The 15669-nt window shown below is 36.9% G+C and overlaps 1 protein-coding gene across 3 annotated transcripts in view; it reads right to left on the bottom strand.

The window, feature by feature from the left end:
• SP4 (Sp4 transcription factor) overlaps positions 1-15669 on the bottom strand; it is a 72234-nt gene that overhangs the window by 24908 nt on the left and 31657 nt on the right. For 2 of the 3 annotated variants that reach the window (XM_056118205.1, XM_056118206.1), the window contains exon 4: positions 2392-2620. The exons of the other annotated variant lie outside the window; for it this stretch is intronic. In XM_056118205.1, coding sequence (XP_055974180.1) covers positions 2392-2620 — 229 coding nt within the window. The remainder of the gene's footprint in view (positions 1-2391; positions 2621-15669) is intronic. 3 annotated transcript variants of the gene reach the window in all.

Here is a 15669-nt window from a genome sequence, read left to right as displayed (position 1 = left end):
CTAAAATAAAGCAAGCAGAAGAAAATAATAAAGAATAAAGCAGAAATAAAGAATATAAAAATAAAGAAAAAATATCAATGAAACAAAAATCTGTTTGAAATGGTCAACAAAAATCATCAAATCTGTAGACAGAATGACCAAAAAAAGAAAACAAATACTCAAATTTGCTGAACTCAGTAGGAGGGTTCTACTTTATCAATCTTACAGAGATAAACAGAGCTATAAACAAATAGGAACAACTTCTCCATATTTAGATAACTTAAATGGACAAAATTCTTTAATAGACAAAAGGTACAAAAACTCAACATTAACACTAGTTATGACAAAAGAATTTTAAAAAATTGTTGTTTTGTTTTTCAGCCACACCCTAGCTGTGCTCAAGGCTTAGTCCAGTCTCTGCCCTGAGGGATCACTTGTGGCAGAGCCCAGAGACCATATGAGATATTGAGGCTCAAACCCAGGACAGGTCTGCTGTGCACAAAGACAAGCACCTGACCTGCTATGTTCTCTTTGACCCTAGAAAAAAAAATTTTTTAAGGAAGATAAATTTCCACATACAAAACAAATCTCTTTGGAGGAAAAAAATCAGGAAAAAAACATGTGAAATATCAGTAAGCTGCATTAGTAATCACAATGGAAGGCCATGACCAGAAAGCTTCACTGTAAATTACTCCAAACATTTAAACAATTACTTCACAAACTCTTTAAAAAAATTTAAAAATTTTCAAAATATTTCAAAAAATTAAACTGCAGAAAACATTTAACAATTCATTCTATGAGGCCATAAAAGACAGACAAAAATAATTATATGACAACTACAGACCAGTATTTCTCATGAACACACATGCAAAAATTCTAAAATGTTAACAAACTGAATCCAGCAATATATATAAAACAATTAAACATAATGATCAAATTATAATATACAAAAGTATTAACATTTGACAATCAATATATAATATATTGATAGAATTAAAAATTAAAGCTATATGATCATCTCAAGAGATAGAGAAAAGCATTAGATACAACCCAATATCCTTTTATGAAAATAAAAATGGAAAAGAAATTTCTCAGCTTAAGTAAGCACATCTCTGAAAAGTCCAGAGCTGATATTACATTTAGTGAAGACTGGCATTTCCCCTAAGATCAGGAACAAAATAGAGACTTTTGTTACTTTCATTCAATACAGATCTAAAGATCATCAATTAGACAAGAAAATGAGGAGTCATTCAGAGCAGAAAAGAAGTAACCATTTCTATTTAGATAGCATGATTTTACATATAGGAAAGAACTGAAAAACTAATGAAATAAAACAGTTCACCAGGTTGCAGGATGTCTGATCAATATAGAGAACAGTATTTCTATACATTTACTGAGTATCTTCTTGGAATGAACAACTAAGTAATCAGTTCCATTTACAACAGATCTTTAGAAGAAAGAACATACTCAAGAAAATCAAAAGATAACTCACAGAATGGTAGGAAATATTTGCAAATCATACCTGGTAAGGGACTCATATCTAGATATATAAAGACCTGTTGTAATTCAATATTTTAAATGGGGAAAACTATGTATTTTTCAATGGAAGTTAGATAAATGTTGATGAAAATACAAAATGGTTCAGCCTCGTTAAAAAACAATCAGGCAATTCCTCAAATAGCGTGACCTAGTTTGAACAATTAATTCCATTATTGTGTACATATCTAAGAGAAAATAAAAACACAGTGTATCTATAGTAGCCAAGTAACCAAAAGATAAAAAGATTTCTGAATATCCAATTGATAAATGAACAAACAGAATGCTGTATATCTGTACAATGGAATTAATGCTTACTCACTAAAATTAATACACATTAAAACATGAAAGTCTTGGGAAACAGTGAATGAAGTGCTACAAACCACAGTCCACTGTATATATTTTATAATTCCATTTATATGAAAAGTTCAAAACAGGCAAATCTATAAAGACAGAAATAAAACTACTGATTACCTAAAGCTGAGTGTTGGGGAATCAGGGAATGACTAACAAAATAGGCTTTCTTTTGCAAGTAACAAAACATATGTTTTAAGGTTAAGATGATGGTCACACAAATCTGTTAATATATTAAAAAAATTAAATTGAACACTGTCAGTGAATTGTATTTTATCTTTAAAATTTACATAATACATGAAAAGAAAAAAATTGATTTTAAGTAAAGCAAAAGGTAGAAGACCACTGAAATCCCATCCCTAGAATAGTTTATTCAATTTAACTCTGTTTATAACAATATACCACCTCGATTTCTGGGCTGCAAGGCTAATGTTTTTACAAACTAAACTATCTAGCTAAAGGTTTAGGTCTTTACAAATTCACACCTTCCAGAGAGACAGAGTTGGTAATAAGAGCATTTACCTTCCTTCTCCTTCCCTACAATTAGGACAGGTACAGGCAACTCTTCGAAGTCTCTTGCCGGGTTGCACCTCTTGATCAGAAGCTTGCTGACCTTGCTGCAAATGCACTTGTGTGAGTTGGTCAGGACTAACAGCACCTATCGTTGCATTAGCAATTCCTCCAACTGCTACAGTTACAGGAGCTATTGTAGCTTGCTGGACTTTCACTCCATCTTGTCCTTGCTGCTGACCTAAAAATGAGGAGGTGGGTGGTCAACAACAATAAAAAGTTATATTTTCTATCCCTAAAGAAATGATAAAAAGCCAATTCCTCATAGACACTTTAAAGCTAACACATTTGTTCTAATTAATAATTTGCAAAACCCACAAAACTAACGAAGTTTTGACCTATGTTATGCCAAAATCTCCTAAAATAACATTCTTATTTTAGTTCATTCAGGTAGCCTCTATTATCATATTTCAGTAGGGATATACATAAACCAATTTGTGGCTTTGATTTCGCATTCTATAAAATAAAGATATTATTTGTCACTTGCCTACCGCTCACTGAATTTCTGCATTTTTAAATCCACAGATAAAAGATGCTATATAAATAAATAATAATTACCATTTCCACAGTAAGGAACTTATTTACTTTAAGAAATCACAGTAATGAAATGTAACTAAAGAAAGAATTCAAGTTTCAGAACTGAATTTCACATTTCTAAACACATCACTTTAAGCAAACATCTCTTCTTGATGAGTCATTTAAAAATTATACACATTGATTTAAGTAGGTTTTTAAAAATAGGGTTCAACCCCAGCAGTGCTTGGGGATGGAGGCTGAGGGTTTTAGCTGTTCCTGGTGATTCAGTGCTTGGTCCCAGTGATACTCAGGGATACTGTCACTATAACTGCAACACAGGCATTTTAACTGTTATTGCTCTATTCACATACATTATAATAATTGGACCTCACTTCTCAGTAATATATCTATACACACACACACACGTTTGATTTATTTTTTGGGAAAACCTACAAACAGTATATAATAAGACAGAAATATCTATGTATATGGCTTAAATTGATCCTGTAGTATATGTACTGCCTTATAATTATCCTTTCAATTCAGTTCTATTTTCTCTACCAAAGGGTGTGGAAATATCAAATGCATGGATGAACAAGAAACACAATTTATGAAAGAATGTTCACCACCTTTAGAGTTTATGTAAAGATTAAATGAGTTCCTCTTTACAAACCATGGGCCAGAGCAATAATACGGCGGGTAAGGCAATTGCCTTGCATGAGGCTGACCCAGTTTTGATCCCTAGCATCCTATATGGTTCCCTAGCATCACCAGGAGTAATTCCTGAATGCATAGCCCAGTGTAACCCCTGATCATCACCAGATGTGAGCCTAAAAGCCAAACAAACAAACAAACCCGAACCACAGATGCTCATTATATGTTAATTTTTAATACTAGCTTCAACTGAGTTGGACAGCAATAAAGAAAATATGGCAGCAGATACCAACATGAGTATTGAATGCAAAATAAAAGAGCTTGATTTTTAAGCTGTAGAGATAATATTTTAACCATAAAGAGCAGACAGGAAAAGACAATAAAACATTTACAGGTAAGGAAACAGCACACATTTGCTAGGCAAAATTAAACCACCGCTTCTCCTAGCTTAAGTCAATCACCTCCCCCTCCCCCCATCACCCCACCCAAAGTGTATTTACAGTACTCTTAAACCTGTGGTAGTTGTACATTTAATACATTTTTCTTATTTTGTTTTGGGGTCACACCCAGCTGTCCTTAGGACTCACTCCTGGCAGGGCTCAGGGGAATATATGGGGTGCTGAGAATTGAATCTGGGTTGGTCACGTGCAAGGCAAACAAACCTGATATAACCTATAATTTTTTTTTATAAAAAGCATGATATTTTAATCACTGTTTTAGTAGTACATGTTTTAGCTGTTCTTCTGAAGCTAATTTGTTAGACTTTGAATTAACATGGTGGTAAACAAAGCAATGTACATAAAGCGAGGAATTGTGAATTCAGTGAATCCAGGTAGTGATGGTACTTGAAGATCTTCCATTTCTTTGTCTCAACTAATGCTGACCTCCTTATAATTTCTGGCCTTTCACTATTTTAAATAGCTATTTTTAAAAGATATGTTGATTTCTTATGGTAAAGTCTCTGTAACGTGTAAATAATACATCAATATCAAGTATTAATTTTGTAGCTTTTAAAAATGATTGCTCTAGTAAGGGTCTATCTCACAGTAGCACTGTCCTCCCGTTGTTCATCAATTTGCTTGAGTGGGCACCAGTAACATTTCCACTGTGAGACTTGTTGTTACTGTTTTTGGCATACTGAGTATGTCAAGGGTAGCTTGCCAGGCTTTGCCATGCGGGCGGAATACTCTTGGTAGCTTGCTGGGCTCTCCGAGAGGGGTGGGGTAATCGAACCCGGGTCGGCCGTGTGCAAGGCAAACACTCTACCCGCTATGCTATCGCTCCGGCCCAATCTAACAGTAATCCAATTTTAAAAAATTAAAAAATTATTGTTTCCCCCATGCCAAAATGATTTTAAATAACTGATCAAAAGCTCAAAAGCTCAAAAGCTTTGCGTTGAAATCAAATGGGAGTTGTCTGGATTGTTTCCCCTCCTGACATTACCACGACGGACCACTCTCTTTCTTGCTACAGGCCAGTTGTCTGCCTCTGTCCTGAAACCTAGTGGCCAGTTCTCCACACTGTCCATCCTCGAGCTGGTATTTGTTCTTGATGAGCTGCCCCCTGCTGTGGCTTCTCAGTATTAACCACTCTGGGAGGGGGTTGGGGGGAGGGAAGCGAGGAGACAAACTGCTGTGCCAGGGAATGTAGGGAACCCCTGATGCATAACTGGGGAGATCAGGTGAAGCACTGTGCCTCCATGCAAATATGTGTATGTACCTCTAACCAAATGATCACGTGCATTTGAGTGGGGAAGGTAGGAAAAGCTCTAATCTAAGCCACCTTCCACCACTCATTCCTGGTTATCTATCATCTGCCCCCTCTTGGAAGCCTGTTGTTCTTGGCGATAAAGGCAGTAGAAGGCCCAAACAATGACAAGCCCAGTAAGGAGTGACCATAGAAAGTGTCTCCAGAAAAGAGGTCTGAATCAAGAAAAGAACAAGCTTTTAGTCTGGATTAGGTCTGCCACTATGTTCTTAGTTCTTTTATCTCCTACCCCACTCATGGCATTCTCATATATTTGACTGAATAGTCCCTCTTCCTGCACTAAAGACCCATAAGGTTAAATCGTGTATTTAGTGCTCTATTTCCTAAACTTAGCACAGAGTCTGGCATATCACAAATATTCAAAGGCAAGTAAATGAAACACATGATTTTTTTTAGGGGATTATTTATTTTCTTTTGGGGGGGGAGGGAAGAGTGGTGGGTCAGAGCTTAAGTTCTCAGGGATCACTCCTGATACAGTGCTCAGAAGATCATATGGAGAGTTGCAGAACAAACCCTGGATCAGCCTCATACAAAGAGAGTGCATTTCCCACTGTACTATCTCTCCACTAATTCCTTTTCTTGGTGGGTAGGGGGTCGGTGGAGAGGGAGGAGAGGTTGGCCACACCTGGCTGTAATCAGGACTTAATCCTTATCTGTGATCAGGGATCACCCCTGCTGGGCTTGGGGGACCATCTGGTGTGCCAGAGATTGAACAGGTAGGCCACATGCATGGCAACTCCCTTACCCACTGTACTATCATTCCAGCCCCCGTCTACAAATTCTCAAGGATAAGAAATGAAGAAAGAAGACATGGCAAGCTGGTACCTTCTCTCCTCCAAAAGGCTTCAAACAGCTTTAGGTGGAATTTCCCTTGGAAGTGCAGCCAGCCCCACTACTCTGCTCTGTACCGAAGACCTCAGGTTCTTCATAGCAGTTGTTTCTGGAAGAGCAAACACTGCCTAACCCCAGGATTTGGAGCCTGTGTTGAAGACACTCACTCAAAGGAGGTAATATCCAGCAGGAGTGGTAAACAGAGGGTGTTAGGTGGGGGCTTCCACTGTGTTTGTGTATGGGGCAGGGACAGTTAACCCTATCCAGAGTGAGAAATCATACCCTAAAGAGCTGTATCTCCACAACACAATCCGGCTGGCCTATCAGAATAAGGTGCTCAATTAGTACAGATTCTGAATTTTTTTGTTTGGGGGTGAGGGAGGGGACGGTGGGCCACATACAGCTCAGGACTTATCCAAGAGGGGCTTGGGGGACCATTATGTGGTGCTAGGGGCCAAATCTGGGTTTATACCTGCAAGGCAGACCCTTCCCCACTGCACTTGCCCTCTGGCCCCAGATTCTGACTTTTCAAAGTAAATTCCTTATCCATAACTTGGGACATTCCTGAGTCCTCACTGTGTTCCTGCCTCTCTCATAATAGAACAAACCACGATCCTTTTTTGATTTTATGTCCTCAATTATAAAAATGCTCGAGATAGCTCAATGTGCCAAGATGATCCCCAGCACCACAGATGGTCTAAGCAACACTGGACAAAGGGGTAGGTGTGGCTCCCCAGCACCTCTCAGTGTGGTCCCAAGACTTTTTTTAAAGGGAGGGGACGTGAGTCACTATAACTTCCATTTCTCATCTATGAAACATCAAAAAATCACTTTACATTATCTTACCCAAAAGTATTTACCTTTCAGTGTTTGGGAAAATAATAGCCCTCTGAAGATAAAATGATAATCCTGGTTGAGCAAATTATTCAAATTATTGTGGGAAAAAAATAAAACTGCATTCCTGAAACAGGATGTTTTGGTGCCATACCTGTCTATGCTCACTGCTTACTTCTGGCTGGCTCAGGGAAACAAATGGAGTGCTGGGGATTGAACCCAGGTATGCTACACTATCACTCTGGCCTACTGAAATGGGAATTCTATTAGAAAAGACACTTCATTGCCGTGTAGATGCAGGGGTTTCTGTGGGGTTTTTTAGTTGTTGGCTGTTTGGTTGGTAGGTATTTGGGCCACACCCAGCAATGTTCAGAACTTACTCCTAGCTCTGCACTCGAAATCACCCCTAGAAGGACTCAGGGGACCACACGGGTACCTGGGATTGAACCTGGCTAAGCGCATGAAAGGCAAATACCCTTCTCGCTGTACTATTGCTCTGAACCCAGATGCAGGTGTTTTTGTTAGCAAGTATTCCTTACATTCCCTGAAGTTTTAAGAAATTCCCAGGCAGAATTTTTCCAGCCACTGCTCATACAGCAGTTGGACACTTTTTTCATGGCGCAACATTTAAGAGACCCTTCACTGAGTCAAAAGAACTGCTAGGAATTCCTCCCATCATTCCCCTCAAATGTCCCGTGGCCATTTCCTTACTAGATTCAAATCTTATCATGAAAATTATTTCCTCAAAGCCTAAAATATTTAGTAAGCTATTCAATGAATAATACTAGACCTTTGCCTACAATTTCCATTCGAGGCAGGATGACTCTGCACCCAGATCTTTGCATAGAGAAATTCTTAGTAATATTCTAGCACCAGTTCAAATACCATCTCTTTAGAAATGACATTCCTAATCACATTATGTTAACTGTTCCCCTTAATACATATCAATAGGTCACCAGCCATCAAGTCTTTCTTGCCTTAAATTATCTTGGCCTTTAACTTTTTTCTCCCACTTTGTTTTGCTTTACTTTTGTAAACTACTATAATAAAAAGTATTTTGACTGTTTTGTTAACTGCTCTATCACCAGTATCTGGAACATTGTCTGACACACATAACAGTCAGTAACAGAAGCTTAAAAATAAAATTTTAAAAGTGAATTTAACTCTTCTACTAATGATTCGGCAGCAGTATAGGTCATTACGATTCTCCTTATAAACCAAACTCCAAATCTGAAAAGCAATTTTTAGGATAGTTCTTTACCTTTTATATCCAGTGACAGACAAACCATAAATGCTTGTATATTAATATCTTTTGTATTCACTTCTCATTGGCAGGACCATCACACATGATCCTGGTCCATGTAAATTTTTGTCCCTACCAGCCTAAATAGGATCTATGCCTCTTATCTATTTAATCCTTCAAATTAATGCCACAGATAAAAATATTATCTAATATTATTATTAGATATTCTAATATTATTTTCAGGCAGAATCATTTTCAAGTGATCCCCACTGAGCAAAACTTGTTATTCATTAAAAAAAAACAAACAAACCTGTGAATGACCAAATCCACCATACACTTAGTTTCTCAATGAGATTTTTAGATTGTTGTTTTATTTGACATCATTGACTACGATCCCTGAAATCCAAGCTCTCTACATTCTCAGAAACCCCTTCCTCTCCTTATAATCAGCATTTACATATAAATTTAAGTCAGAGTCTTGAAAAAATTATCTACAATAAATACATTTTTCTCTCTCTGTCCTCAAACTGAAAAATTGAAATTAGGTATCCTTCTTCTCACTCTATTAAAATCATGAAAGCTAATAATAATTCCATGTTAGCAAATCCAAAAATACCCTTTCCTTTGGTCCAGTATCATGCCCCGGAAGCACTGGAGTTACTAATTTTATATTCTTCTCCAATTGTTGTTCTTATGTTCACTGATCCTCATCTCCATCAGTGATCCTCCTGCTTCTCTCCTGTCACAATGATGTCCTTCCCAAGCTTCTCTCGTTCTGCTCTGCCCAGGCTACTATTCTGGGAGTTGACTTCTATTCTCTTCTGTTTTAATTCTTCTAGTTATACAGCCTTTACTACTGTGTTTAAGTGGATTATCTCCCTAATTTGTATTTTCTGCTCAGATATCTCTCATGAGGGTCTTATTCTCATCTTTCATTGTCATCTTCTGAGGAAAGAGTTATTTTTGCAGGGACTCTAACAACGAAAAGAGTTATCCCACTTTCCCGAGTGTCCAATCAGATAGTCTGAAAGCCATTCTTGACTCTCATATCTTCATCCTCCACAGCAATTGTAGCTAGCCTTTTAAGTTTGCTATGTGAAAGAACATTTCACTGGGTGCTTTAAAAAACTACTCTACTCCTTCCACATAAATGGCCTGGGTATTGTGCCAATTTTAAGTGGAAGAAACTAGGGTTCTAGAAAATAAAATACCCAGGTCACAAAATAACCGACATATATAGAATTTGCCACCACTTTATGTTTCGCAAACGCCATAGGTTATTTATTCTTTCTACCATATACATTTTACTCATGTTGATTAGCAAGACTTCACAAAATCTACCTCTTCAAATAATTTTAAATCTATTTTCTCCTTCTTACTTCCTATATGTAACAAGTCTCACAATTTGTTGTGGGACGTTACTGGTGCCCGCTCAAGCAAATCGATGAACAACGGGAGGACAGTGCTACAGTGCTACTGCCTATACATGAGTGCATGTCCTCATACTATTATGCCAATTATGTACTTTTCAAATTCCACCCACCCCCCCAACACACACATGCCCCAAAAGTCAGCAGGTCCTCAAAGAAGCCATAATAAGGTGAACATTTCTTAGTATAGTATATAAAGCTCTCCATAAACCAGTTCTCCTTTGTATTTATTGCTTCAACATTCAGTACTCCTCCTCCATTCCCACATTCAATACCAGTCACTCTGAACTATTTCCTCTAGTGCTTGAGTGTCTCTGGATCCTTGGAAAAAAAAGAAAAAAAAACAAAACCTGGAACCTAACACATTTTCCTATCCCACATATCTCTTACTGTGACAAAAGCTAACTCATCAAACAGAGCGTAGTTCATGTTAATACTCCCTTCACAAAGTATTTCTTTTAAGTCCCTCTGAGTTGGGTAAGATATTTCTTCCCTACTTTTACACAGTATCCGGTGCATAATTTCATTATATCAACAAACAACAGTGAATGTGTATAGAAAGAAATTTTCTCTTTCCAAGTAGGTCATGAATCATTGTCTTTGAGAAGCTAATTAAACTTACTATTGTCTTCTATTCCTACAACGATTGCTATATTAGACTTCTGGTTGTGGTTTACTGTATATATATATAGTTTATAAATTATATATATGTAGCTTATATGTGTATACACATTTATATATAAATACTATAATTTATAGTTAATAAACTTTTATTTATAGATTACAAGAAATTTTTTTTCTAAAGATTAACTGTTAAAACATGATGAGCTTTATATACCATAACTTACTAACAAGAAAAATAGGTTCTCATAAATGAGACTATACCACTCATAGCTCAATAGGAAATGTAAGGCAGCATTCAAAAAAAAAAACAGAAAAATTGTTTACTGGACTTTGATATGTCAAACAAAAATTGGTAATTTGGTAGATACTACGAAATATTCCAATTGACAGCACTGCTAAAAATGGGCTAGAGATAGCCTAACAGATAAAGTGCTTGCCTTGCATGTGACTGACCCAGGTTTGAGCCCCAACAACACAAAAGGTCCCTGAGCACCACCAGGAAATGGAAAAAATAGCTAAGACAATCAACTATATGTAGCAACAAGCTAAATATAGTTATAAAACAGTTAAAAAATTTAAATGTTCCTGTTTCTCTAAACTCTGATCTCTAACCTATTCTTATTGAAACTAATACATCAATTTAATTTTTTTAAAATATGCATATATTCTGGGCTGGAGTGATACCACAGTGGTAGGGCATTTGCCTTGTACGCAACCAACCCGGCCGAGCCGGGTTCGATTTCTCCGCCCCTCTTGGGAGAGCCCGGCAAGCTACCCGTGTCATATTTATATGCCAAACACAGTAAGTCTCAAACTGGAGACGTTATTGGGCCCGCTTGAGCAAACTGATGCATATATTCTACTTTATTTTTGAAAGGTTCTTTATTGATCGAGGTACTGTGCTTTACAAACACTATTAATGATGGTTCATGTGCACACAATTCCAACACCACACCCATCACCAATGTACCCACCTCCCTTCCCTAAAGCCCCTACCATTCTACCCCAAGCCCAAACTCAATCCTGTGGATCAGTTCTATCTTTGAGATGGTGTTGGCCCTTTGTTGTACCTTGCTGTGTTTCCCACATATGAGCGACACATAACTACATCCTGTACCTACCCCTTCCATTCTGACTGACTTCATTCAGCCTGATATTCTCAGGTTCCATTTTGCTGTGGCAAACTACATGACTTTGTCTCACTTTTTTTAAAAAAAAGAGATATTAATTATGCAACATAGTGTGAATCAACCAAGATGACCCTTCTTTTTTTTCTCTTGCTTTCATGATGCCAGAGCAAAAATACTCCAAGGCTACCTGGAGTAATTAAAATATCATGGTAGATGTATGTATGTGGTTCTGCCCTTTTATTTTTACAGGTATCAAAACTATTCCAAGATTAACTGGGAATGGATAGCATAATTTTAGACTGCTAAATAGTGAGGAAAATCTAGAGTGAGTATTTGAGAGAAATTCTTCCATTTCAGATACATTTTCTTTTAGCACCAACCAAGTCTACTTATCTTCACAGAGTAGTAAGATCTTAGAGAAATTTAAATGTAGGTAAGGAAGAACAACAGACCTAACTAGAAAAGGAACACAGCATCTTCCAGAACTCACACAAGTGCGCACACACATTTCTCTCTCCCCATTTTCTTTCTTTCCCTTTTGGCACTGCCAGAATTGAAACTCAAGACCCTTATACATGGGAGCCACACCCCACCACTCTACCTATTTTGAGGACGGTAATGACAGATTAGTGCTACAGATATATGCACTGTTTTTGTTTCTACTGATTTAAGTAAACTGTACTCATGAAGTACTTTCTAAAAGTATAAGGGAGAATATAAAACCAGACACAGACATGATCAGGGATGTGGCTGTGCAGAACACTTGCCCCACATGCTTAAGCCCTAAGTTCAACCCCTGGTTAAAATGAAAAATCTTTCATATACTGGTGATGAGTCACAGATTAGCCACTGCTTATCACAATTATCATTTTGATACATTTGCTTCTAATCTCTATTCTGCACATTTTGATGACGATATAGTTCTACATAAATAATTCTACATAATAGTCTTTCTTAATAATGGTTACAAATACAGAATCAAATTTAAATGGTTATGCAAATACAGAATCAAATGTTAATGGTTATGCACTATTCTTCCATTTACATACACTATAATCTACAAAATCATTATTCTAGTATAAGATATAAGATGTTGTGAAACTTTCACTTCAGTAATACTTAACAAATAATGAGCAACTTTAATAAGCTTTCCTTATTCTCAATGGATAGTCTTATAACTGAAATGATTATCTCAAAAGATATAAAAGATTACAGAAATATGTATAAAATTACAGAAGTATACATAACAAGCTGTATTTGTGGGCTCGAATAGTAGTCAGCAGTGAAGCCTTACATCTGAAGCCCAAGGCTTTGATCCCCAACAGTGCCACCTTCACCCCCTTACCCACCAAAAGTTAGCATTATTTATTTTTCTGTTAGAGTTATATGAGAGTACACTTGCATTTCATACACAAAAATATTGAGTAATAATTAAAAAATATAAGATAAAACTTAGCATCTCACTGTTTTTTAATAGAAGAAATTTCTAGGGGCCAGAGCGATAGTACAGAGCAGGTAGGGTCTTTGCCCTGCACGCAGCCGACCTGGGTTCAATCCCCGGCATCCCACATGGTCCCCCAAGCACCGCCAGGAGTAATTCCTGAGTGCAGAGTCAGGAGTAACCCCTGAGCATTGCTGGGTGTGACCCAAAAAGCAAAAGAAAAAAAAGAAATTTCTAATTCCACCTCTGTTGTGTAGAATTTATAAGCCAGTATATTAAGACTGCGAGAAAAAAAAGCTTCTAAAGGGAAAATCTTAGTAGAACAAATTCTCAAAACAAACATATTATAATGACCAATATAAACATGAATAATTGACATAAATATCAACATACAGTATCAACATAACTAATTCAGAGTTTTTCTTCACACATTAACAATCAATATAAAAAAGAAAAATTAGCCCATTCACAATTGTAAGAATGATGAATACATAAGATTCAATATTATTAGAAACTATTTAAGGTCTTGGAAAAATATTTAACCAAACTGTACAAAATAAGAATAGGAATCTGGAAAAAAAATAAAATAGAAATCTCTGCCCTTACATGGAAAAAATCATTATTGAAAATGTGCTTATTTTTATAAAATTTAATCCATGAAATGTTAATGAATCAGGAAATAATTTCCATAAAATTCTGCTAGCTGATTCAACATTACAAAGTACAACTTGTAAGAAATAAAATAGGTGTGTGTATATATGAACATTTGATATAAAATAGGTGTGTGTACATATGAACATTCAAGATGCAATAAAAAAGGATATTTCAGATCAGAGGTAAAAGGAAACAATCATGTGTTTTGACTTGTGACTGTGAATTAAAGCATTTACAAAGAGTAATAAAAAGGTGCTGAGGCAAGAGCAATAGTACAGTAGATAGGATATTTGTTTTGCATGAGGTCAACCCATGCTCATTTCCCTGGTATACCATATGGTCCCCCAAGCTCACCAGGAGTGATTCCTGAGTGCAGAGCCAGGGAAACCCCAGAAACCAAACACATGTAAAAGGAGTAATATAAGTTGGAATAGGCTTTAATATGTTTGACAGGTAAAATAATATTCTGAGATTTAAAAACTAGGCTTGTTACAAAATAAATCTGTACCAAGAACTCCACTTTTTTATTCTGAACAGAAGACATAGCTTGAGAATATTAATATCAGTGCTCTCTGCAATTTCTTTTCTCCCCATTTTGGGTCCCCTCTGGCCCGGCCTTCAGCAAATGGGTTCATTCTAAGCAGTGTTCAGGTAGACCATGTGGTAGACAAGAATTGAAACCAGACCTCCAGCATTCAAGGCATGGGTTTTGCCTACTGAGCTGCCTCTTTGGCCCCTTCTCAATTCTTTTTTGTTGTTGGTGTTTTTATTTTTAGGTCACACTTGGCAATGCACAGAGGTTAGTCCTGGCTCATGCACTCAGGAATTACTCCTGACGGTGCTCAGGGGACCATATGGGATGCTGGGAATCCAACCCAATTGGCCGCGTGCAAGGCACACATCCTACCCACTGTGCTATCGCTCTAACACCCCCCCCCCCCCGTTCTCAATTCTTAAAGTAAATTATATTAGCAATGACTTCCAGAATAACTTACATACCACGTATCAAACATACTTAATAAACAAATGCTGAATTACTGAAAAGGAACAACAGTTTAGCAGAATATACAGATTAAATAGCTTTAATCTGGAGCACATAAATCTGAGTACTAACTCAGTGAAGTTTCTCCCTTTTAGGAGAGGGATAATTAACTTAGAATTAATAGTGAGAATTAACTAAGGGGGTATATGCAAGACACTGAGCACAAGTATGAAATATTCTAAACACCCAAGAGGAATGCTAACTATAATACATCAGAAACTATTACCTATTAAGTTCAACCATATAGCAGTCACTCAGACTTCTTTGAAAGAAAATAGTGTAAAAAATTTATAAATTTATTTACTTGAAAAACCTTTACTGCATATCTCTTATGTATTTAATGCTGCTGGACAGATAAATATTACCTGAAACTGACCTGTATGGCAAACAAACTCAATGCAAACACGCTTAAGATTTTATTAGCATGGGGCAGGAAAGACAGTACAGTATTTAAGGTGCTTGCCTCACACAACACAAGCCCGATTTGATTCACGGCACCACATGTGGTTCCTCAAGCAGTGAGAAATGCTTAGTAGAGGGTAGGAGTTCAATCCTGAGCACACTGAGTGTTGCCCAACAACCAAAATATGAAATAATAGTTTTTAAAAAGTTAAATACTATAGAGGAACTGAATTAAGTGTAAAGGAGAAGCAAAGAAGTTCTCATAGAGATGAAATGACTTGCCATGAAAAGAGCATATAGAGAGGCTGTAGTAAGAGTTATTACCCTGAGAAAGCTTATTGCTAAGGCAGAAATGAGAGACTAAAGACACAGAGGAATAGAGCAGGAAAGGACTTGTTCAATTTCTGTAAGAACTTTATGGCTTTTCCTCTTAAAGGAAGCGGTTAGTTCTTATTATGGTTATCACGATCATCCCTCCAATCCCCAATTAAGAGAATAGTTGTCATGTAAAAATCATTTATGTTAAATGAGTTCACAAAATAGCATAACTTAGAGGCCAGCCGGGCATTCTAGGGGAAAGGGTAGCTCAGATAGAGAAGGGAGCACCAAATAAAGGGTGTTTGGAAGATCCTCCCAAATAAAGGGTGTTTGGAAGATCCTCC

The sequence above is a fragment of the Sorex fumeus genome, unplaced genomic scaffold, assembly GCF_029834395.1.
Source record: "Sorex fumeus unplaced genomic scaffold, SorFum_2.1 ptg000037l, whole genome shotgun sequence".
Classification (NCBI taxonomy): Eukaryota; Metazoa; Chordata; class Mammalia; order Eulipotyphla; family Soricidae; genus Sorex; species Sorex fumeus.
This window is presented reverse-complemented; position numbering and strand designations above follow the sequence as displayed.